This window comes from Trachurus japonicus, chromosome 9, assembly GCF_045865225.1.
Source record: "Trachurus japonicus isolate A0001 chromosome 9, Traja_1.0".
NCBI classification, from domain to species: Eukaryota; Metazoa; Chordata; class Actinopteri; order Carangiformes; family Carangidae; genus Trachurus; species Trachurus japonicus.
Genome location: NC_140915.1, coordinates 33,685,734 through 33,709,430, shown reverse-complemented (window position 1 = coordinate 33,709,430; position 23,697 = coordinate 33,685,734). Strand labels below are relative to the sequence as shown.

General features: G+C 40.7%; 1 protein-coding gene across 7 annotated transcripts in view; it reads left to right on the top strand.

Moving 5' to 3' along the window:
- The window catches only part of mvb12bb (multivesicular body subunit 12Bb), a 52,906-nt gene that overhangs the window by 19,413 nt on the left and 9,796 nt on the right, over positions 1–23,697 (top strand). For 3 of the 7 annotated variants that reach the window (XR_015036614.1, XM_085787553.1, XM_085787551.1), the window contains exons 2-7: positions 2,111–2,216; positions 7,473–7,568; positions 9,577–9,667; positions 10,706–10,835; positions 11,063–11,176; positions 17,358–17,419. Coding sequence is in view for 6 of the 7 variants with exons in the window: in XM_085787553.1 (XP_085643679.1) it covers positions 2,124–2,216; positions 7,473–7,568; positions 9,577–9,667; positions 10,706–10,835; positions 11,063–11,176; positions 17,358–17,419 (586 nt within the window). In the remaining variant the exon portion in view is untranslated. Of the gene's footprint in view, positions 1–2,110; positions 2,217–7,472; positions 7,569–9,576; positions 9,668–10,705; positions 10,836–11,062; positions 11,177–11,529; positions 11,654–17,357; positions 17,420–23,614; positions 23,665–23,697 lie in introns of those variants that run through there. The other 4 variants (XM_085787556.1, XM_085787555.1, XM_085787552.1 and 1 more) reach the window with 4 other exon arrangements.

Sequence of the window (23,697 nt, the reverse complement as noted above, 5' to 3'; positions counted from 1 at the left end):
AAAAGGAATAATAAAAGCATCAGATCATATAGGACGATAGGCTATGCTTTAAAAAAAAAAAAATATATATATATATATATATATATATAGAACATAATAGGACGATGCTGATTATCACTTATGTACAGGCTTGACGTAACATTAAAAAAAGGGGGGGGGTCCGATATGGAATCTCTGATGATTAAAATCTTGTATTCAGTTGATGTCAAGGTTCAGATATTAAATAAAATCAAACCCCTCTATAGTTTGAAATTCGTTCTGAGTAGCACGAAAACAAAACGAGGAAATAAACAATAGCCTAACACGATTTTCCGTGATCAACCTTCTGTGCCTACTGGGCATTAATAACATTGGGTCAACCAGATTAATGGGTGATAACAGCCTCCTGCACCTACTAGTAGGTAGAGTATAGGGCCCTACTGGCCCATATTTGTGGGATGATGGTATCGAGATTACGTCTATTCAATGGTACGACAACAGTCAAATCGGGTGTCCAGACGATAGCAGCCTCCATAGCAGCCATACGTTGCAATTTCACATTACGAGATCCGAAAAAGCCAGTGATTATCTACATTCGCTGAGTAAATATTGTAAAAATAAACCGTACACTTCTCGTTAGAAATGTAATCAAAACTCACGTTGATGCAGAAACTAAAAATATTGATTTTTCCACTACAAATGAGAGAAATATCAGACATGTTTAAAACGTTACAGTTTCACATTATCCTGGCGAGATCTGATCAATCGAGCAAGCGAGTGATTTTGCACATTCACTGTATACATATTACGAAAATAAAATACATATTTCTCACTGGAAATGTAATCAAAACCAATTTTAATGCAAAAACTAACTCAAAATATAGATTTTTCCACTGAAAATTAGAGAAATGTCAGCCATGTTTTTATGAAAACGTTACAGTTTTACATTTTCCTGACGGGATCTGAAAAATCTTTGCAAAGACGAGCAAGCGAGTGATTTTGCACATTCACTGAGTAAATATTACAAAAATAAAATACATATTTCTCACTAGAAATGCAATCAAAACCAATTTTAATGCAAAAACTAACCCAAAATATAATTTTTTCCACTAAAAATTAGAGCAATGTCGGCCATGTTTTTATGAAAACGTTACAGTTTTACATTTTCCTGGCGAGATCTGAAAAATCTTTGCAAAAAACGAGCAAGCGAGTGATTATGTACATTAACTGAGTATATATCACGAAAATAAAATATATATTTCTCACTAGAAATGCAATCAAAACGAATTTTAATGCAGAAAATAACTCAAAATATTGATTTTTCCACTAAAAAATAAGGAATGTCCGCCATGTTTTTTCTTCTCCCAGCCGGAGCCTTGAAAGTCACGTGACTTGGGCGCAAAGCAATAGAAAGGGAAAATGTAACAGTTCCACAATAAAAGGGCCCATATTGTAGCCATTCTACGTTTTGCACTGTGGACCAACGTAGTCAGGATACATTTTCCTATGAGACTGGGTTGGAATAAGTACAGCGATCTAACATTTGTTAAAGAGACAGCTGTTTCTGGAGTAAATCCCCTAATTTGATCAGCTTAATTGCAATAGATTTCGTAAACATCAAGATTGAATGCAGCAACTTTGTCAGTTAGTACAAGTATGCTTTAAACGTAATCTAATAAAATTGCATAAGGGAACCTTTGCAAAGCCACTTACCCTGTAAAAGGCTTGCATACCCATTAGGCAAAAATTCCCTTAGACAGGAATAGATAGCAATTGATTAGGACTTCCTTGAAAATATGTGATCACTCTGCCTAATTTGTGATTTGGCGAAGTCATTGGGTGGTCTCCAAATGCTGTTTCGTCACTGGTCTCACTTGTCATTTGATTCTGGATTAGGCGGCCACTTTTTCTTGTAGATTCTAATAAGCCTCATCAAGAAGTCAATAATGCGGTCATTTTAGCCAAGAAAAACCTTGTCCGTTCTCCATGTATTGACCCAGAAGGATGCAATTCCCATTTTGTTTAGCTATCTGCATTTTGTGTGTATTTATTCAAAGCCTTTTCTTCTATTGAACAGGTGTGTTCAATACTGTTGAAAACAAATGCATGATGAGGCTCTTCTGCTTTTCAGACAGATCTCCAACATGTCTGAAGCAAACATCCAGCTGCCTGCACACCCCATCTCTGCAGTTGGAGTTGTTGCTTCACTCAGCAAGGCTCCTGATGACTACTATGTTGTGAGTGATCATTTTAAACATTGAGGACTTCATGTTCTGAGGATATTGGTTGGTTTAATGCGCTTGAATTAAGCTTAGAAGTTATATTTCTATCTTCTTTAAAAGTCACAAGTGCAATTAGAGGTTTTGTCTGTGCTCCCTGATGTTGGTTGTACATGTAATTGCTATAAAGTGATTGTATGAAACAACGCGCAGCCAGGATGTTGGCAGCTTTCCAAGGTGTTTTTGTTAGAGCTGTTAGATGACTTATTCATTAAGTTTACTTTGATGATTAGGAGGATTCCCTTCCTGACATTGTTATCGGTTGCCACCAGTATTACAGACACACCAGAGGCAAAAGTTTAATGATGTTTGGTTGATGCCCACCAGGCGTTCAACCTATACACAAGTGCGACAACAACTACACCATTAATAGGAATGCGTCAGGATGTAATGCAGCACACAGGATGGGCTGGTCTTTATATGAACCTCCCCTGGTTGTGAAAAAGCTGGAATGATTCAAAAATGAAGAGTGCCTAAGTTTAACAATGCACAAAACAAGCTCAAGGGCAGATCTCTCCTCCTCTCTCTTCTCTTCTCTTTTCCTATTCAGACTTCTTCTTGCTTTCACCCTACACTCCCAACCCCCCCCCCCCCCCCAGTTTTTATCTCTTCCTGCTCCACCCTGCACACCCAGCTTGTTGTAATCTCTGGCAGATGATGGTGGGTTGGCATCAGAATGGAGCCACTGGCAGGGGAACTGTGTACACACCACACAGTAGTGACAAACAGAGAGAAACCCCATCAGACTTCCTCCTCTGCTGCTCCAGTGCGCCAATACATTTCAGCTGACATGCAAATACTTGTGCATGTTCTGAGGGGCCAAAAGCTGAACGTGGCACTGATTTACTCCTATAGTATATATGCGCAATAAATTCTAAGTACTTTTTTGTGAACCAGTAGCACTCGAAATAGTGTGGACTTACATCACTCAGGAAAACTATGAAACTATAGACATATTAAAAACATAGGAAACTATTACGGCATTTAAGTGCAAGGAACCCCTGTTACCAAAAACAACAGGTTGTTTATCTTTTTGGATCATGATCATTTGGATCATAAATCCATACTTCCACAAAACAAAAACAAATAGGCTGTCATGTAAGCTTTTGTTCTTCCCTACAAATGAATTAGCTGATGAATTAGTTGAGAGCCCTGTGAGTCAACCCACGTTTTGAGCACTTACTGCACTTATTTAATCTGCCTCATAAAGCGAGCGATGCCGAGGCAACAGTGGAGAGCCGACTGTAAACTTTATACATGGAGCCTTGCCTTAAATTGACCAAACCACAAAAACTATAATGGAAGTAGTGACGGGCGATGAAAACAGAGGACAGCACAGCACTGGACTTGTTTCTGTTGGCTGCTCCAGTGTCTTCCCAGCAGGAGAGACACTCTGCAGTGCTGGAGAATTTTATAACTGAGCTATGGCCATGATTGTTAGGAAAAACTGATATATATTTTTTTAGGTTAAACATGAGAATAGAGTTGCATACAGACAGCTCAAACCGTCTATTTAATAGTATCATTTCCAGTAATATCAATCTATGCCAGCTCCCTTTGTAAAAAGAAATTAAAAAAACAACAACAAATGGTTCAAGGTGATAAAATATCAGTGGTTTACCTATGAATAAAAAGTCAAGTGCGAGTCCCCCTACAAGATAGAATTCAAGGCTTTTCATACTCTGAAGCACTATTTCAGAAGCATTTGTCCCATCTTCAACCGCATCTTCTGAGCACTGCTGTGGTCTTTCATCTGCAGACTTGAAATACAAACAAAAATATCAACACTCGTATCAGTGATACTAATGCAGTAGTGAGAAAGGGGAAGTCTCAGGATATTACACTGTATTGATTTGTTTTTCCTTTCATACCAGACTTCTTTTCAAATTCCTCCTTAATACTGACTGCGTACCATACTTACCATACTTTTTATACGGCTGATCAAAGGGTTGATTAACTCTTTTGCTCTCTGATACGGTGCGCTCACATCTCTGAACTTGAGCAGGTTGTTCCAACACAAGAGAGCACAGGCCCAGATCAAACACTGTTCCACCGGGATCAGGAGCTTTGCTGAAGCACCAGCAGCCACCCAACATCAAACACCATGAGAAGACTCATGCATATCCGCACTCTGTTCACAGGTTGCAAAGGGGATATATGTGTATTTTGCCTCAGTGTTTGACATGTTATGCTCATAAACTCATTGATGAGATGTAAGTTTATTACATCTCGTGCATACAGTACTAGCATTGATTAGGATTTATGCCCAATAGTCGCTTCAGGAAGTGCCAGCACTTTTAAGGCGTAGGTCGACATTTTTGGTGAGCCTATTCATTTTCTTGCCAGGAGAAGATGGAAACCATTTTCATACCTGAGTGCTGAATCTGTGAGCAAGGGGCCAGAGGGTGCTTATCTTACAGAGAAAGAACCTAGCCTATAAAAACTAAAAAATACACATGCACTGTAGTATCTTAATCGTTTCATCTGTACACAAATTACAAATTACAACATGAAAGTCCCACTCAAATCATATTCTTCTTATTATTATTTTTTTCATATGGATTAAATGAAGATAATGTGTAGATAAAGCGAGCTGTTACCCCTGCTTCCCCTCTTTAGCTAAGCTAATTGCTCCCTCTCCTAATGTTAGTGTCTTACTTATAGTTCAGGTTATTTGATGTGTGGTTGGGTGACAAGATTAGAAAATACTGCTAATTTTTGTTCCATGGGCTTGTTTCTAAGTGTCTTAAACATGTTTTTGTGAACCTTCCATCCATAGCAGCACATTGCTCAGCTTCTGTCCCAGTGCTCCTGTTTGCTTCTTCAAACTAGGAGTGCATTGCTCTGAATGTAGGCAGGTATTGTGCATTTACACTATTAGGATGCCTGATTTCTGTGGATGCTGATAACTATTGTCAGATTTCCATTAAAAGTATGTGATTGGTAGATAGGAATTAACGCCTCTAGTCACTGATCACCTTAAAACCAGTTGCCTGTGGTGTCTGTGGCTGACAGAAGCACTGGATGCTTTGTTGTCCATTCAAACCTCCCACCTTGCTCGCTGTGAGACGGGCCACTTTGTATGTGTGTAGGACTGATGTTATGTAACACATTCCAAAAAATGATCTGTATTGGATATGGATCACACATTTTCACTCAAAGATGATTGGTAACTGTGATCATGGCATTTCTACTATAAATAACTAATGTGCTAAATCCCATCATGTCAAACCTTTACTCGTTTTACTGCATTTGGGAGATCTTTCGAATTTTCATTAAATTCTTTGTATCTAAGGCCATATCCACATTTTAGGAAATGCCCAACTATAACTGAAAATGTAAGAACTTTTCAAAGTAACTGCAGCTGTAGTCCTTCAATATATTGTCAGAGGTCCATTTACCTATTTTAAGTTGAGAGACAGGATCCAAAACATGTTTTTTTCTTTTCAGTTTTTCTGTTCTTCTTTAAAAGAACTGCTTTTTCCCCCTTGTACCTATCTTATGTCTTTTCCATCTGGTTTCACTCTCTAGAGATTTTTGATTGTATGCCTTTTATATTTTGTATTCACAGCTGCGCTTCTCAGTGCTTCACAGCAACTTGCTGGTGATGTCGGTCTCCAGAGATGCTTCATAGGAATATTCAGCACCCCCTAAAGACTTCCTTCATAGGTGGGCTTTCAGATCACTGTATGAGTAAGATTTTAGGAAGTGGCAGTTGAATCTGTCACTGCATTTTACATCAAATAATGCAGCCATATTTCAATATCATAGCCACGACGTCTCTTATTAGACATATGGCTTTCTCCTCATTGAAGCCTCTAATGATGGAGCCAGACAGTGGCAGGGCTTGAAAGTGTTAGAGAAGAGCCACCGCAACTTTACACATGCCTCTCCTGCCGTGGCTCAGCAGTTGGCGTTTCGCATTCAAGCTGCGTAGCATCCTTGCTGCCGGCGGCTGTGGCAGGATGATGCCTGAGGTGCCTCCTAGGAGGACCGTGCCCTCGTTACTCCTCAACTTGACTTTGGGTTTCACAAAGCGAGCCCTTTGTTTACGCTGACAGGATGCGCTGGCTACTGACCTGGAAAAAGTGGCCAAGACGGGTTGTCTTGTAAAGAAGAGGGAGGCTGGTGATGTATAGGCTCCTTCTGGGACCTTTCATGGAACTGCTGTTGGAGACGCCCCGCAATCCCTCTCTCTCTGCTCATCTTGTGCTCTTTCTCTCTCTCTCATCCCACTATCTATCTCTGTTCCCCCACGCTATAGTCTCCCATTCTCATCCCATCTAGTCAGTGGTGGTTTTGCATGAATCTCCCCATGCCATGTTTCCCCCCACCCAGTCGCTGGGGGTCATTCATCATTATTGTCAAGGGGGTAATGTGTGTGGGTGGGTGCAGAGATCTATGACTTCTTCATTTGAATGAACCTCATTAGATTGACTCTTCTTTGTAAAGGATCCCTTTAGAAAACAACTCTGGCAGTTATTTAGGTGATTCTCACATGATAGCCAATGGAACATGACGTTTCAGCCAAGCATATTTGCTGGAACGATGGAGGAGTCCCGGTGATGCAGTCTGCAGGTTACATTTTGCCTCATCGTTCTGCCCTCCACATCTGCATTTACATAGCAATGTAGTTTAGGACCTTGAGCTTGACTTGTGGTGCCCACATGCTGTCAATATGATGCAGTCTATTTTTTTTTACTGACTCCACTGATCATTTACAACTATGAATGAGCTTATTGTACAAGGACAAGCTGCTGAGGTGTCTGGATATAGATGTATTTAGATTAGCTTTTAGTATTTAAAGTACATGTCCAGTATTTTGAGTTTACCTGTGTCTTGGGATAAACAGCATTTTTATTTCTGTTAAAGATACATTGTGCATTTACCCCAAATATAATCCTTGCTTTCCCACAGAAGCACAGTGAAGTTTGGTTTCCTTATTAGAGCAGATCCTTGTCAGGGCATCTTTAATCAGCCTGGTCCCAAGGGATGATATTTTTAGCCACCTTTTTGGAGGCTAAGACTCCTTTACCCACGCAGAGCACTAATGAGATGGAGCGCTAGTGTAGGCAAGCGTTAATTAAGGCTAGTATGCAAGGGAAGAGGCAAAAGCAACACGCTTGTGGCATACATACATTAACTTTATCCCACCTCCTGCATGTTTTTTTTTCACTCCTTGTTTTTTTTCTCTCTCTGTTTTTTTCCATGTAGGTTGCACAAACAACAGATGGCTGTGACGCCGACCTGTGGAAGGACGGCTTATTCAAATCCAAGGTCACTCGCTACCTCTGTTTCACCAGAAAAACTGTAAGTGGAATGTAAACTTCTCAGTTTCCCTATGCATTCTGCACCAACACATCACCCGCAGCACTTTTCTTGTCTGCCAGTGGTTATTATCTCAGTTTGCTGCTGCCAGAATATCTTTATGCACTTTGCACTTTGATCAGTGAAAGTCCCATTTAAAAAGGCCATCGTTGGCAGTGCAGTTTTGAACTTTTACATATAATGGATTTGCATGCATATTCCAGATGAATAATACCTCTGTGAGATATTTTTCATGTTGTAGGCCCTCCTGAGGATATTATTTATGTTTATTCATGAAATAACAATGAGCTGTATTTTAACTATTCCAATTTATTCAATCAACAGTGTCCCTGTAGAGAAAACCAGTGATTCTTGAAAGCTGATGTACATATTACTGTGAATATAATAACACTGCTTCTTTTATATAAGGAATTACTCCATACAAAAGCACTGTGTGTGTGTGTGTGTGTGTGTGTGTGTGTGTGTGTGTGTGTGTGTGTGTGTGTGTGTGTGTGTGTGTGTGTGTGTGTGTGTGTGTGTGTGTGTGTGTGTGTGTGTGTGTGTGTGTGTGTGTGTGTGTGTGCGTGCGTGTGCGTGTGTGTGCGCGTGTATGTGTATATAAATATATATATATATAGAGAGAGAGCGAGAGCTTTACACACATTCTTTACACACACACACACACATATAAATATATATATATGTATGTGTCTATAATGATCTTTGAATGTTTTCCATGAGCCTGTTGGGTCTTTTTGGACTCATCTGCAGCCGAGGTGCTGTTGCACGCCTGACAGTGGCTCTCTGTCCATAAATACACCTCCAAACATCTCCTGTATTATCAGCCTGTCTAACTTCAGCTCATGCAGCTGGGTATTGGCTGTCCATTAATTTGTTTCCCTGGGTTGCAGGTAGATAATCCAGACACCATTGTAAACAAAACCTGCATCTTTGTTATTATTTTGCATCAGCTCAATTTTAGGACTTAATCAAGATTTTTTTTTTTTTGGTACAATATGTCCTCTAAAAGCTGAGCAACTTGGCAGCGGCTGCCTTGTGCCTAAGCTCAATCTGCTCCTCAGTTTAGTATATAGCATACAAATAGCCTCCCCCTAGTTCCTGTATATTATCTTAAAATGTGTGTCCACATTGTTTTAAAGACTTTGACACAAATAAAACATGACAGAGCCATCAACAAAGGCTATTTTGTCTGCCAGTCAATGGAGCTCCCACTGTAATTGTCTATGACAAAAACAGATTCTGTAAAATTAGCCCCTGAATTATGTGGGGGGAAATAAATAGTTTGTGATTTATCATACTCTAGGTTGGAGGTAGATAGCCCCTTTTGTCAGGCCCTGATGGAAAAAATCTCTCCAGTAAAAGGGGAAACACTAAAAAAGGTTCCATGCATAGTAATAACATTCATCCATATTTCTCCTTAAGTCAGTATAAAAACTATGAATAAAAAATGTCTCTAATGGTAATGACTGTCGGGCAACAGTAGCAGTGGAATCCAGCCTTTTCGGACGCATCAAGTCACGCCTGGCTCGCCCCACTCTCTAGTGCCGCTGTGTATTATTGCAATTTATTATGGCAAAAAATGAAAATGTAATGGGAGGCAGGGAAGAGTCATGCTTGAAAATGTCAACTACACAGTCCCTGATTGTTTTTAACCAGTCCTATTCTGTTGATCAGACTGCCTGCTCTGTCTCCCATCATCCCACAGCTTCTCGCCAAAAGGTTGAGAATGATTACAAGTTCACAGATGCATTCTCTTATTGCAAAAAAAAAGGCTATTAGAGAGTAATTACTTCAGCTATTTTGTCAACCCTTCTCTTTAGAGAGTTGCCAAGCTTTTAGTAAATCATTGACTCTATTATCTCTACATTTTCTTTTCTCAGCGCCTCCAAAAAATGTCTAACCTTTTTCTTTTTCTTGATCTCTGTCCTTTTTTAAAAAGTTGAATTTGCATAGATGACATTACATTTCCTGCATGTACTCTGTCTTCCAGGGACCAGACGTTGTTGTGGACATGAAGCTGACTGACATAAAGGACACGTTGCCAGAGGGCTTCACACCTGTGCAAGAAACAATGGACACAAGTAAGTAAACAGTCAGTACCAAACACAGGCTCACTCCCCTCCTCTTGTTGTTTTTTTCACTCTCCGACCAGCTTACGCAGAGGTCCTCAGGGGCAGCTTTGCTTGAGATAGTGAATGTTTTATGGGTGCAGGTTAGCTTAATTTATGGCAGACTGTGGGAATAAAATAAACATTTTGCCCTGGAGGTACAAGAGAAGAGAATCATGAGTCATTGTTTATCTCAGCTGGAGCTGTGCTTTTCTTTATGAGGGGCTTATTTATTTATGTATTTATTTGGGGAGAGGACGAGTGGATGGGGGTTATCTAATATTAATGAAATGCATTCCCCAATGCTTTAGTGCTTTTTGAGTGCTATGTATTTCCCCCTCACTATCCATGCCTTAGAAATGTAATAATATTTTGGTGTGGGGAGTGAGGACAGCTTGTTTATTATTTTTATTATCATTGCATTTACACTGCACTTTCTAGTGTTGCTGGGGAAATAAATGAGCGGGGCACAGATGCAATATAGGGAAGCATGGCAGTGCTTTTTTATTTATTTATTTCTTTTTGCCAGAATGAAGAAAAGAGATTATGTTTTGTTTGGGTATGGTGTAATTTAATGTTTTATTACTTCATGCGAATCCATGTTTAATGTATACATGTGGCATTATGTATGAGTTGCTATCCAGAATCTCCACTTTAAATCCCTGTTGTGCACTAAAGCTGATGGAGGATTCACTTGCTTCTGTCATTTTACCTACTAAAATGATAAAAATGATAATAATGCATGTGGATTTTGTGGCTTTCCGCTGTCCAGTTATTTCCCTTTGAGCATAGCAAGTCACCCAGAAACTGATATTGGCTCATCTCTTATTCTGAGGCTGGTGAAGACTAAATAGCAAAGTATAAGTGGGATTTATGGATATATATTTCTCCTAGAGGTTTCAAAATGTCCATAGATTTTTTTTTTTTTTAGCTCGAAACTCAGAGAAGACGGGACTGAATATGCGACCGCGTATCCCTGTCTGACACCCTCATGTGTACCTGACTCATCAGAGGAAACTGCCATGAGGAAGAGGAGGCTCTGTGTGAAAATCAGCCCTCGTGCAGCTGCTGAGACGGCGGTGTATGACATCCAGATCGTGGCCAAGTCCAAGTACCATCTTGTTAACTACACCTGCCTAGGGTGAGCTGTGTGGCACCGGAAATGGCTGCATTCATGACGTTTTGTATCTTCTATCAGTCACTGTACTGGGTGTCATTGTGTACCCATCAAAGATAAAACTTTTTAATTTGCACATATACTAAATCAGTGTAATTTGCATGCATCATAACTAACTGTGTGTGTGTGTGTGTGTGTGTGTGTGTGTGTGTGTGTGTGTGTGTGTGTGTCTCTTTTTCATCTTTACACAGTGAGATTAACAATATGGGAATATGGTATCGAACAGGAGATGTTCCTCAGCGTCAGCCTCCCCAGGAAACATCCATCACAGCAGCCAGCACTGACGCCCCACCCAGCACAACAAGGTAATGTCATATTACAATATTCAGCAGCGCCTCTTGAAGTTCAGCTTTCTACCTTCCTTTTCCTTTTTATTTCACGCTCAGCGTACTCTTGAGCTGTTGCTGCTTCGCTTCCGTACCATATGTACGACAATGAAGACACAAGCAATTGATCACTCCCGGCAATCTGCCGTAAAGGTTGTGGCTGGACAACGAGGTAGCGAGGGTGAACCGGAGAGACAGGCTAACTAGACAGGATCCCCTGAACAAGAACATGAGTTCAATGAGGGCTAAACTCCTGCTATTTGTGGTTTGTCCCAGGAGGCAGAGGCAGGTCGCTCCTCTGACTGTGTTGACAGGAGTGTTGTTCTGTGCAGACAAAGAGGAGGAGATGTAGCCCGGAGAGGGAGCGACAGCTGCAGAGGAAGGGAGGAGAGCTCCAAGATCTCCGCCATGCCGGAGTGTGTGTCTGTGTGAGTGTGAGTGTGTGTGTGTGTGTGTGTGTCGCCTCCTCTGCTCATGCTGCTCAGGCTTCCTCTGCCTCAGGCCTCACAGAGAATGGAGCAACCCTTTGTACTGTGTCCAGATCAAACAGCTCAATTATTTATTGCAATGGAGAACTTGGGGATTTCCACAGCAAATTGTAAATAAACAATTGAGACTCCTTCGGTGTGGCGGTGCTGAGGAAAAGGGGAGCTTGGCACGGGGCGCTGACGGCTTTGCCAACTTGAATTGCTATGCTTTGCCATCCTGTGCTGGGCTGAGTAAAAGCCACTTAAAAGCCACAACAGGCCAGAGCGGTGGATGCCAGCAGGCACATTCAAAACAGGGCTTTTGTTCACATGGTCACGCAGTGGGATGAGAACAGTAAAGTGGACAGCCGTGAATTCAAAAACCCAAGTTCAAACTGCGTAGAGTTTTGTGAATCATCCATATTTTTGGAAGTCAATGGTCAATAATCTTTGATGTATTGAAGTGATGGCGAGAGCTCAGGCCCATGTGTGTGCCTTCGGAACTCTTACCGGTAATCCTCAATTCTTTTGAAGCCCACTTTCAAGTTGGTGAGGCTCAGAGGCTGGAATAAATTGCACCTCGAAGCGACTCACACCCCCTCCTGATGCCTGCTGAGATCACAGGCTGCTGTTTTTGTATTAACATTAAAATTCATTCCACAGTCAAAGAGTCTTCCTTTTAGAGTATTTCCATCCATAATGCACTGACACATAAGGACGGGACTGTGGGCAATTTAGACAGTGGCAGTTCTTTTGACTGTTTATCTGGCATCCTTTCTGTGTAGTTACATGCACTTTAGACAGCCATACATACAGCTATAAATATTTCTGTAGTTATTTCACAGTCACAGATTAGATGGTTTGACACAGTCATTTATAAACAGCTCCTCAAGCCCCCTGATTGCTTAAGTAAGTACAGTACTACAGTGTAACTGTCTGTGCAGTATCACCCACTATACTTTATTCATATTCAGAGAAAATTCTCTCCTCCATGCCTCCTTCGGGCTATCTATAACAACTTTATGGCCTTTGGAGAATAGCACCTCTTAAATTTAAGTGCTCTTTACAGTCAGTGGAAAAGATGTTTTAAATACAGTCAATAATGTGTAAATTTTTAATGACCCTTATAATTTTGAAAGCTTCAGTGATCCCTCTCAAATGTTACGTTGCCTCAGGCAGTGAGAGCTTGTTAGAGTTGTGTACAAACGTAAACTGCAAATCAGGTTTTTTTTTCCCCCTCTTTTTTTCAGCGGCGCAGAGCCGCGGTACACCACTTACTGCAGGGTGTTGCATCATTATGGGATGCACATACTTATTGAATCGAGGCTAAGGTGTTGTATTTGAATTGTTTTTTTTATTGTCTTTTCAGCTATAAGCAGGATGTCTGCAGGTCTTGCAAAGTTTAAAAAAGCTTTGAATTCTGTTTCGTCAAAAACAGGCCTGAGAACATATTTCAGAGTTTGAAACTTAATTTACAAAAGTCATGAATTCTTTCTCGTGCCAGCTGAAACGTTAGCTGTGAAATGTTTTTCTATCCAATTGTGGACTATCAGCAGATGTTGCACACTTACAAACTAAATTTGTTATTGTTGCAACAGTGCACGTAGAAGGCTGTTCCATCATCTTCTGAGGGTTGGAGCTTCAGTCAGCACATTAAACCTGCAGCAAGGCTACAGTAACTGCAGATGTAGAGGCTCATTATGTTTGACTAGGCAGAAGTTGAGCTAACAAAAAACTTAAATGAATTTAAAATAATGATGCCTTTTTGAATAATCTTAATTAATCAATTAGTGTAATGAGATGATGAAAGCTGTTTTTACAATGTTTCTTTTGTCTGTTCAGCAGTGTAAATCTCAAGATATTTGATTTAGTGGCATATAAGAAGGAAAAGTGCCGAATCCTCACGTTTTAGTAACTAAAACCAGACATTCTCTGGCATTTTTTGCTCCAAACGTAATTGAGGTGCTTAACTGAATATCAAAATAACTGATTTTCTCTCACTCAAAGCATTGATTAACAGCTTGATCATTTTTTTTAATCCATCCATCCATTTTCTGCAACTAATCCAAGTCCGGGCCTCTCTAATTAATCTAATTATATAATGGAGGATGCATTGTTATATCCTGTGCTAATGATAATAATGATTAAGAATTCTAGGTCGTATCATCCCTCCATGTTTTTTCCGTCACATGTTTGTGCTGTGGTTGGTATAATCGTGAATCGGGTTAACTGATTTGCATTTGGTGTGGTGTTTAAAAGTCTGAAACTTAACTTGCCTGCAGAAACCCTGAAGAGTGAATCGTAGGAATTAATGGTGTAAAATCAAGGATAAACACTAAGTCTAAAACTGAAATATTATACTTCTGTCTTATTGGCCCAGGCTGCTGCACTGCACTGGGCCATTAAAACACTATGTGTAGGGCCCTGTTGAGCGGTCTGCCATGTAAATGCATATGAACCATGTGCGTTTAATGTCTCTTTATCAAGTTTGTCTGAGGCGCTTCAACCAGCGACAGTGTTCTGTTTTGATTCATAGCTGCAGCCTGATGTCAACCACTTTGGCTTGTTATCTGTCAAGACAGACCGTATCAGCCACTCCCTGACTTTATAATGTGAAAAACCTGCACCATCCGGTCAGCCTTTTAATGTGTCCAGTAAAGTATCCCCCTCCTTCCTTCTCCTGGCCAACGCTGCCATTTGTTCTCCTGATAAAACTGTCATTGCTGAGGCTGATATCTGACCTCTACAGTGACTGCTAGCATAAATTAGCCTTGTCCTAATATTGCAATTTCTTTCGCTTCACTCAGAATCAAGGTTTGTGACATTTCTCTTAGAATAATAGGCTATTGTACACATGGACACTTTTTAAATCAAACTGTACAGCGATAAAAATGTCAAGGCCAAGTATCTTCTTTTTTTTTTTTTTTCCTCCTCTCCTTGGTAGCGCGGGCTTTTTCTGTAACACGTGAAGTCTAGAGAGTCATCAGTGTCAGAATTGGCATGCATATCAATACGCTTTGGATTGCTCTGTCTTCTACCTGTGACACACCACACATTGCTGCAGCTCTGCAGGAGTATTGTATCAGCTTTCATTGCACGCTGGTTAACCAAGACTTCCCACTGCACACGACTCGCGAGAGAAAGAGACACTGTGACTGTCAGTGTGTCGCCTGACAGATCTTCCCCATCTGAAGGCTTGAAGAACAATCATTCCCAGCTCAATCTCACTCATTACTTTGTTGTGCTCAGAAAAGTTGCAAAAAGTAGTGGAGATCAAGCAGAGGGATGCCAGGAATGATCGAATGATCAGCCAAGATCTGATGGGCTCAGACTGTTCGGTGATTTGCCACCAAATTCAGAGAGATCCTCTTTTCAACACCTGACACCAAACTTAAAGGAGGATAATGATGGGTGAGAAAGCAGCTCCCACAAAGCAGCACTGTCGGCACATAGAGGAAGGTGTGGAGATGTTGTCAAGGGGAAGGCTGGATGTGTGTCAAAACAAGCGCTTCCAGCTCTCTGTATCGCAGCTCTGGCTCTTCACTGATATTACTCTCATCCTCATCTTACCTCTCCACTGACTACCACTTGTCTGTCCCCACTGTCTCTCCCACTTTCTCTTCTCATTCTCCCTTTTCTGTGCAGACAACTCTTTTCCTTATTCCATGAGGAACAACATAAAGAACGCCACACACAAAAAAAAATCTGTTGAACTGTAATTCATGTTGTCAAGTAATCCTTAGTGTCGTGGTTCGCTTTACGGCACTAATATGATTTTAACTGTGGCAGATTTCAAGGGAACATAAGACTCTTGATCTGCGTTGTAATTACGTAAATCTTTCAGGCCGTGTTCCCAGATTTACTATAATTTGATGAGGAACTACACTGTAATTGAATATTCAAATTAGGAATATGTGTCAATATGGCTCTCCTTGCCTGGAATGAGGATTAATTGTTGTCAAAACTCCAGTGGCCAACATAATATGAGCCCCAACACTGCTGTTGATTAGCAAATGCACTTGCTATGTTTTTGTTTTAAGAATTAGTTGTCTAATTGATTTGCCATATGTTACCCTCTCCACTGCACCTAAAATTGTATTTAGAAATCACCAGTTTGGATTGAGACAGTTTGTGTTTGAGACAGATGGGAGAAACGACCCTGGAGGTTGCCAATAGAAAAGCGTTTCTCGAGCACATTTTCCCAGGTTTCACACAGAGCGTTTAGGATTTTAAAGCACCACATTCACCCTTTAAATACATAAATAGATGAATATTTTTCCTGCCCGTTCTCTTTGTTTCTTCACACAATTTAACAACACAAACACGGGCGCCCCTAAAAAGACATTTAAACCATTTCCCCCCCACGTTATCAGTCCGCAGGATGTCTCCGTGCTTTGAAAGATGTGTACCTTTCTTCCTCAGCAGTGGAATCAACCTTTGCAAGGTAAAAGAAGTCTGCGTTGAATATGGCAATCGTTCCCCGCAAGATTGATGCCAACCTTTTAAAAATTCACCATTGGCCTGGATTTAACATGGCCAAATGCTGATGTAAATGAGGAGGGGAAAAGTCGACCCTTTCATTGCAAATAAATCTGAGTTGCAGGCTTCAGCTCATAAATACCACAGCCTGTCAGAAGTCTTGTTTTATTGCTCTTGATGGAAATTATTGCATTTATTTATCTCATCCAAAGAGATAAGGCTTTGGAAGCCACAACTCACATGCAGCCCCCTCTGAATATATGATCTGTCTTAAATTTAAAAAAATTTGGATTTTACACCCCCCTGCAAGAAGATTGATCATGTTATTCATAAACAGACCAAATACAGAACATGATGCACACTTCATTATTTGTAACTTCACACCTGCTCACTTCCAAGATTAGTCCTGTCTTTGTTATCATGTTTTCCTGCCTCCTCTCTCCCACTTGTCCACCTTGTTCATCCTCCATAACAACAAACTCTAACAGTACGCCCGTGTGTCTTCCAATCATAGCAATTCACTTTTTAATGACATTGCCAACTGCTTTGCATTATCATTATAAGATCATTTGTTTTATAATGCCATCCCAGACCATTCCCATCAGAGCATGTCATGTTATGCAGCTCTCTCTTGAAGCTGTGATTTTTTTTTTCCTGCTTGCTGTGGATTTATCGATCCGTAGGGGTGAGTCACAGGGTGTAATTCATGATAGCTTGATTGATGAGGATTTCAATCTTATATGGTTTGTTAACTTCAACTGCCCACAAAGTGCATTCTGTGCTGTTTTCTGTAATACAAGGCCATGAAATGGTGCAAAAAAAAAAAAAAGATTTCCCTTGAATAATGGAATCTCTCAGTTCCTCCAGAATTAGCAAGATCCTGCTCCAAACCCACCGTTAAAGGTCTGCCCGAGCCCCTGGGCAGCTGAGGCATGGTTTAACTTTTACCATATTTCTCCTCTTCACATTCAGCCTGTTATTTCACTACTGTGTTTTGCCTGTAGACAGATTACAAAGCCTTCCCAATGCTTCAATGCAAAATAACTCCTCCTGTATTGTGTTTTTAAATGTAAATCTGAGACATGGTGCCTTGGATCACAAGTGTTCTTGTCAAATGCAAAGTCTACATTTGCATTTTGGATACTTTTTAACATGCTTGTCAATAAAGTATAGTATTGATCCGGTGACTGAACATGTCACTTGTTTCCTGGCAGGAGGAGGACCACGAGCAGGCCGGGGTATGAGCAACAGAGCAGTGGGATCTACACCATGTCAGGTAAGAGGTGTCACACTGTATATGCACATCAGCTCCACTTATGACAGACACTACAGACAATCAGAGGAATTGAATAGTTCACCCCAGCTGAATTAGATCTTATTTTAAAGAGAGGCTTTGATTTTGGAGAAAAGGTTGAGTGCTTGTGACGATCAGCCATAACATTAAAACTGGTAACTGTTGATTGGTGTTTATTAAAGAGTTCATTCTGAATTTGATTTGCAACTTATTTTGGAGTTTTAATTTTATATTTTTTCTAAAAATAAAATATAAAGATCAAGCACAACATTGAACCCAGTCACCTGTTTTAATGTTACAGCTGATTGGTGAATGCTTCTCTACAAATAGATTCCTCTCTACCTGAGCATAAAAGAAGCCTCTCTGGAACTTGATCTACAAACGCTCTGTGTCTAGATCTCCTCACTGATGGACACTGTACAGAGCTTTGCTTATCTGAGCGAACGTGACTTCCCAGAAGAGCTCTGCATTACACTCAAGAGAACATTTAACAGCTGTCAAAGATGATCCATCACATGCCATACTTACATTTGTAAACGAGCATGCACTGGATGAATTCCCTTCTCTTTCTCAAGGAGAGACTCCACTAACAGTAGAATGCCCCATGACTAAAACAGCAGAAAGGCTAATTCGTCTGGATGCAGAGCTTAGCAAATGACAGCCTCAGAGCCACAGAGTCAGAGCCGGCTGAGACGCTCCAGCCTTAAAGAGCGTGTGATCCGCACGAGGTGAATGAGGCAGGCAGGTTTTTATCCAGCTGGAGAGAGACACCATGTGGTGAGGATTCCTCCTGCTGCTCCAGCAGAGGCACACCCAGGCTATGGCCATATTACACCCAGCCTCTTTAATACAAGTCTTAGTGTTAAAATGTACAGATTCATATGGAAGGTTTATATACATGAATTAAATTAGAATGTTTAAGTCTCTTAATCCAAATTTAACACTGCCAAATGTCAAAAAAGAGACAAAAACTGTTCATAATTGACAAAAAAAAAGATTAATACATCATTGTGTTGGTCTGACAGTCATATTATAAGTTAGTCAAGACAAGTGTGCAAAGTGTGGCCCTGAAGGAGCAGACATTAACACACAGCTGAATGGTTTGTGGCATTTGGTGTGCGATTCCTCCATTGGGACGGGCTTTGAGTGACAGGGAAGAACATGCACATACTGTACAGTGCGCTGCCAGCAGTCATCATTTATCCCCAGAAAGCTGTCCTTTGCAGGTGCACACACCCCACCCCCCCTTTCTTCTACCTTTATGTGTCCCTTCATGAGACGGTGAGATTGTAAAGAGAGGAGGATAATGCAGTTAGCCTGAGACGTTTCTGGCTTTATTGCTTGAGACTGTGTACTCGTCAGCCTTCCAGCATCACACTGCGAATGTGAGAGAACGCAACTTCCCTTCATTAACAATGTGATAGCCTGCAGACCAAGTGTGAGGTCGTAGCCGACAGCCTATTTGTGTTAATTGTTAGCGTGGTGGTAGCTCTGGTGTGTGTGTGTGTGTGTGTGTGTGCATGCTTGTGTGTGTGGGTGCCTGGGTGTGTGTGTGTGGGCTGACAGCTGGCCAGGTTCGAGTTGGTCTAAAACCATGTGCGCTCTGTCAGGGTTGTACAGGCGCCTTCTTTAGGATTGATGAATTGCCTGCTTTCTTGATTAAACCCTCCGTCACTTCCCAACAAAACAAAAACCCCAACACAAAAAAGAGAGCGAGTTGAGGGGAGGAGAGGTAACATGTCTGGGAAATCTGTCATCTGCAGTCACATCATGTACAGATGTGATGTGCAGGCACTTTGACATTTATTACCAGAATATTAAAAACTAATTCACATTTATTTTGCAGCCCTCTCTGACTTGACAGTTCAAGCTCATTTGAAAAGTTATCAAGTTTTCATAGCTGCTCCAACCTTTTGCTTTTCTTTACCAGCGTTGCTTTGATCCATGCAAAGTCCCTTTGCCAATTAGGTGTATTATTCACACACTGACAGGAAAGCAGGGTATTTTAAAGGTAATTAAAGTTGCATTTATGAAATGTGTCTAAAAAAGCATATGTTTGATAAAAAAAATAAATGTAACAGTGCTGGGGGGAAAAAAAGTCTAAGACTGGAAGATAAACCTATGTGACGTTGAGTCTGTTGCAGTGCCGTCTCTCCTCATTACCTACAGAGCAACATATAGTATTCAGCAGACATCCACCTGATAAAAAGGTAAACGTAATAAAAAGTAATACATTTACATATCTATCGCATTAATCAAAAATAAATCCTGACATTGGCCCTGATCTAACGTAATATGGAGAGCAATTATTTCCCTATCCATTAGAGGAACTTCAATTAACAGACACCAGACAGTTCATCCTTCAGAGGAGGAGGAGGAAAAAAATAAGAGCCTCAAAATTAACTTGGGTTTGCAAAATATCTTGGCAGGATGACAGTGATTTTTGATTTTCAGGAAACAATATTAGAATTCTTATTAAACTATGTGCATCTGCTTTTAATTTGCTGCAAATAATTGGAAAATGCAATGGAGCTTTCCAATTAAAGCTCCACTTTATGCTGTTTAATAATACCCTCATAATATTATAGCTTATGAAATGACAGGTGAGTTGGTGTATGAATAAAACATAAAGCCCTGTAATAAGAGACAGAAAAAAAAGAAAAAAAAAAAAAACGAGACAGTTGTTGGGGGGCTTTTAAATGCTCGACATAATTTGCATATATTAATCTCCTCTTTTCAGCCTTATCAAGTATTCCACTGTATTTGAAGTTAAAATAGTCATGACAGGCAGGGGTACGCTTCGTTTTTCCAAGGATTTATTACTTGTATAATTCTGGATCTTTAATAAGCCAATATGACTGATCCTCTGAGTTCTGTGGAATTTGGTTAATTGTTCCAGATGGTGCTCACTGATTATGCAAAATTACTTTCTTTCTCCTCTTTTTCCCCCAACTACACCATTTCTTGATTGACTAACATGGAGAAAAAAGATTATTTTTGGCGCAGCACTTTCATTAAGAGGGTTCTCATCAGGTTTCAAACAAAAGTTCCATCTTATCTCCCTGTGTAGTTCTGGGCGAGGCTGTACAGAGGGAGGAGATCAGCCGGCTCTTATCTCAAACCGTGATGGATCTCAACTGCTTCTGCACCGCTGGGGTTATATTTTAGAATAACACAATTCTTTAGGCTGAGGGATTAAAAAACACGACCTCTGGATAGTGACACAAAAGTTATTATTAGTGTACGCTGTTCTCTTCTTTCTCTTTTCTCCTCTCTTTCTCTTCCAGAGATTGATGAAATTACTAAGCAGCAGGGTTGGTCCTGCACTCGCAGCTCGGGCTCCATCCACAACTCACTAACATTCTGTTTTGCATCAGCTAAACTGAGCTGAATGAATCATTTATGGAAGTGTTATGGGGGAGGTATGGGCAGATTTACTGCCGAGCTTTTAGTTTGGATGGAATGGGATTTCTATGAAACCGATCTTAATGTCTGAAGTAATGCCAAAGCTTACATCAAGACATGAAAGGAACGCTCTTAAAACCCACGTTTTGCTTCTTAATTCCCCTGGTCAGCAAAAGGCAAAAGAGAGTGAGAGAGAGGTTCAACAGAAGAATAGTATTTACACCTAATGCACACACACGCACCCACACATGTGCATTTATGTCCTAAAACTGTTTACTATACCACCAGCAACTAATGCAACTAATGATATAAAGGTGGGCTGAATTAGGTTGTATAATTTGATAGCCTATTGAGTGATTAAATGAGCTTGAATTCAGGTTTACGTTTTGGCTATTTGTGTATATTTTCCATATGGACATAGAAGCATATACTTTCAGTGTTTGGGGTGAATACTGCAGAAGTGAATTTAAAGAAATCACACCAGCACACTGTGAAGAAATAGTTTTAGTTATAGGAAACTGTGGAAAAATAACAAGTGACAGAAAATGACCATCTGTATCATAAAGTGAAATACACATAGAGAGAATACCTTATATTTTCTATCGTTTTTATTTTTGGATTCCTGAAATTATGAGTGTAGATTTTCCGAAAAACAACATTTTTTAGATCTCCTTAGCTTTGGAGTTGCTGATCTCAATGGATACGTGTCTGAAGCACATCTTTCTGTATAGTCTCTGTATATCTCCCCAGTCACAAAGCTCTTATTGGTTGTAACAGGTAAAACTCCTTACCTAGAAAATCCTGCTGGATTTCATCCTGTCAGAAATTCTATTTGACTTCACAGGTTTGGTATAGCAAAACATGATCGATCCCAGTGTGATGGTGCCATTAAGTATTTGGGAATTAATCCTGTATAAATCCTAATGGAATTTTTGACTGGAGCCTTGAGGCCCCCAGGCATTTTTGGACCTTTTATTACAGTCAAATAAGAGACTTTACAAGGCTTTGCATTTGCAGGCCAGACTGGACTCTGGAGTCTCATCCCTCATTGCTTTCTATCCATCCCTGAGATAGAAGCAGTGCTCCATTAGTTTCAGTGTCCAGACGTGGACAGCCTCAATGGATGGGCCTGTCACGGCTCCCTCATTTGCCCCATGTACAGCAGGGTTTGTTATCACACATCTAATTAGAACTTGATAAAAAATATTTCACAAAAATCCAGTCATTAAATATAGTTTAAGGAGATTTATGGTCAAATATGCCTTAAAGATCTTTTAATGGCTCTGCTGACTTGTTAAGTTTGTAATTAATGATCTTCTAATACATACTGTGGTGTGATTTAGAAAGCACAATGAGATTCTGGGAATGAAGTCGTTCTGGAAAAGGGCATCTGGGGCTCCCAGAAGCTATATTAAATAGTTCTTCTCAGACTGGTTTGCTTAGAGCCATAAAGTCTGCTGTGAAAAAGTTCAAACCCATCAGCGTCTTAATGTAGATGTGGCCATTTTTATGTTAGGGTGCAAGGAGCAGCGCGTGAATGTGAAGTTGTTGCTTTGTCATTTCATAATAGTCAATTAGTGTGTACAGAAAAGTACTCCGCTGTGGGTGTAGTGGGTACAGCTATACACTGTTGAACAGTTTTATTTAAGCAATGGGAAATCTCTCTTTTTAAAGTACACTCATCCTCACACAGTAGAACTAATAAGCAAATGCACACGTATGAAATTGTAAGTGCATTATACTAATAACAGTTGCCTGTTTCATCAGGAGAGTAATGGTGTCCTTATTAGCATAATTAATGACAAATGGCAGTGCAGCATTGGTGGATTGGTTCTAGGGGATGATAAATTGGTGGATGCCCAGGTTAGTGGCTGCCAAGGAGGCCTCTTTGGCTGTCATCCCTCCTGCTTCCGCTCTGGCACAGTTCATTACTCACCGTGTGAGATGCCACTTTACATTGCCTGGTACTGTGAGCATGGAGAACTTAATAATGCCACCCACAACCACACAGGGCCTGCTGCTTTACCCACAGTCCAGAGGGCAAGTAGCTCAGCGAGGGCTAGGGGTTGTGGGGAGCAGGGGCAACATGGGAATCATCTCCTGCAGCTGCACTGATCAAAACAGATCACACGTCAGTCCCTACTTCAGGGGAACCGGGGCCATATGACCCAGTCTCCCATGCTGGTGAGTGTTTCTTGTTAGGATTTCTGGGGCTCGCCACATCCCTTGCATCATTACGGGTTAGTTTGCCCACAGAACCGCTAATTAAGAGGGGATTTGTGTAATTGTGCCTTCTGCTGTGTCCCATCCGGCACATGCAATTTACTGTCAGCCCTCTGCCAGCTTTTACACTTGTCCAGAGAGGCGTACCCCATTTATACACACATTCTGCTGCACATTTACCAGCAGCCACAGCTGGGGATCAATGCCAGTGCCATGGCAATGTCTTAAAAGACACTGTGCTGCTGATTAAAGTCTGATTGTCCATTTAATTTCATGAGAGCGCTCAATAGTCAGCCAGCAGAAAGGGCTCTCGCAGTATTTCTCATAAATTGCGTGCTTCAAAAAAAACCCAACTATAAAAAAGGATTTATATGTACATCAAATGACTTAACAATTTTAGTAGATTACATTAAATTGCCTATTCTACATATAGCCTCAATATGATCTAACTTGCATATATATGCATTTTTGGAGGCGTTATCACACATGTACACACCTCCTCAGAGTATTTGGTGTTATGCAGAGGTGTTTGTGGCCAACTCACTGTAGGTGTTGCTGGCTCTGCCCACTTTCTGGAAGACTGATGGACCAGTGCCCGACTGGGACTGCCGCCTGGCTCCCTACCCACAACC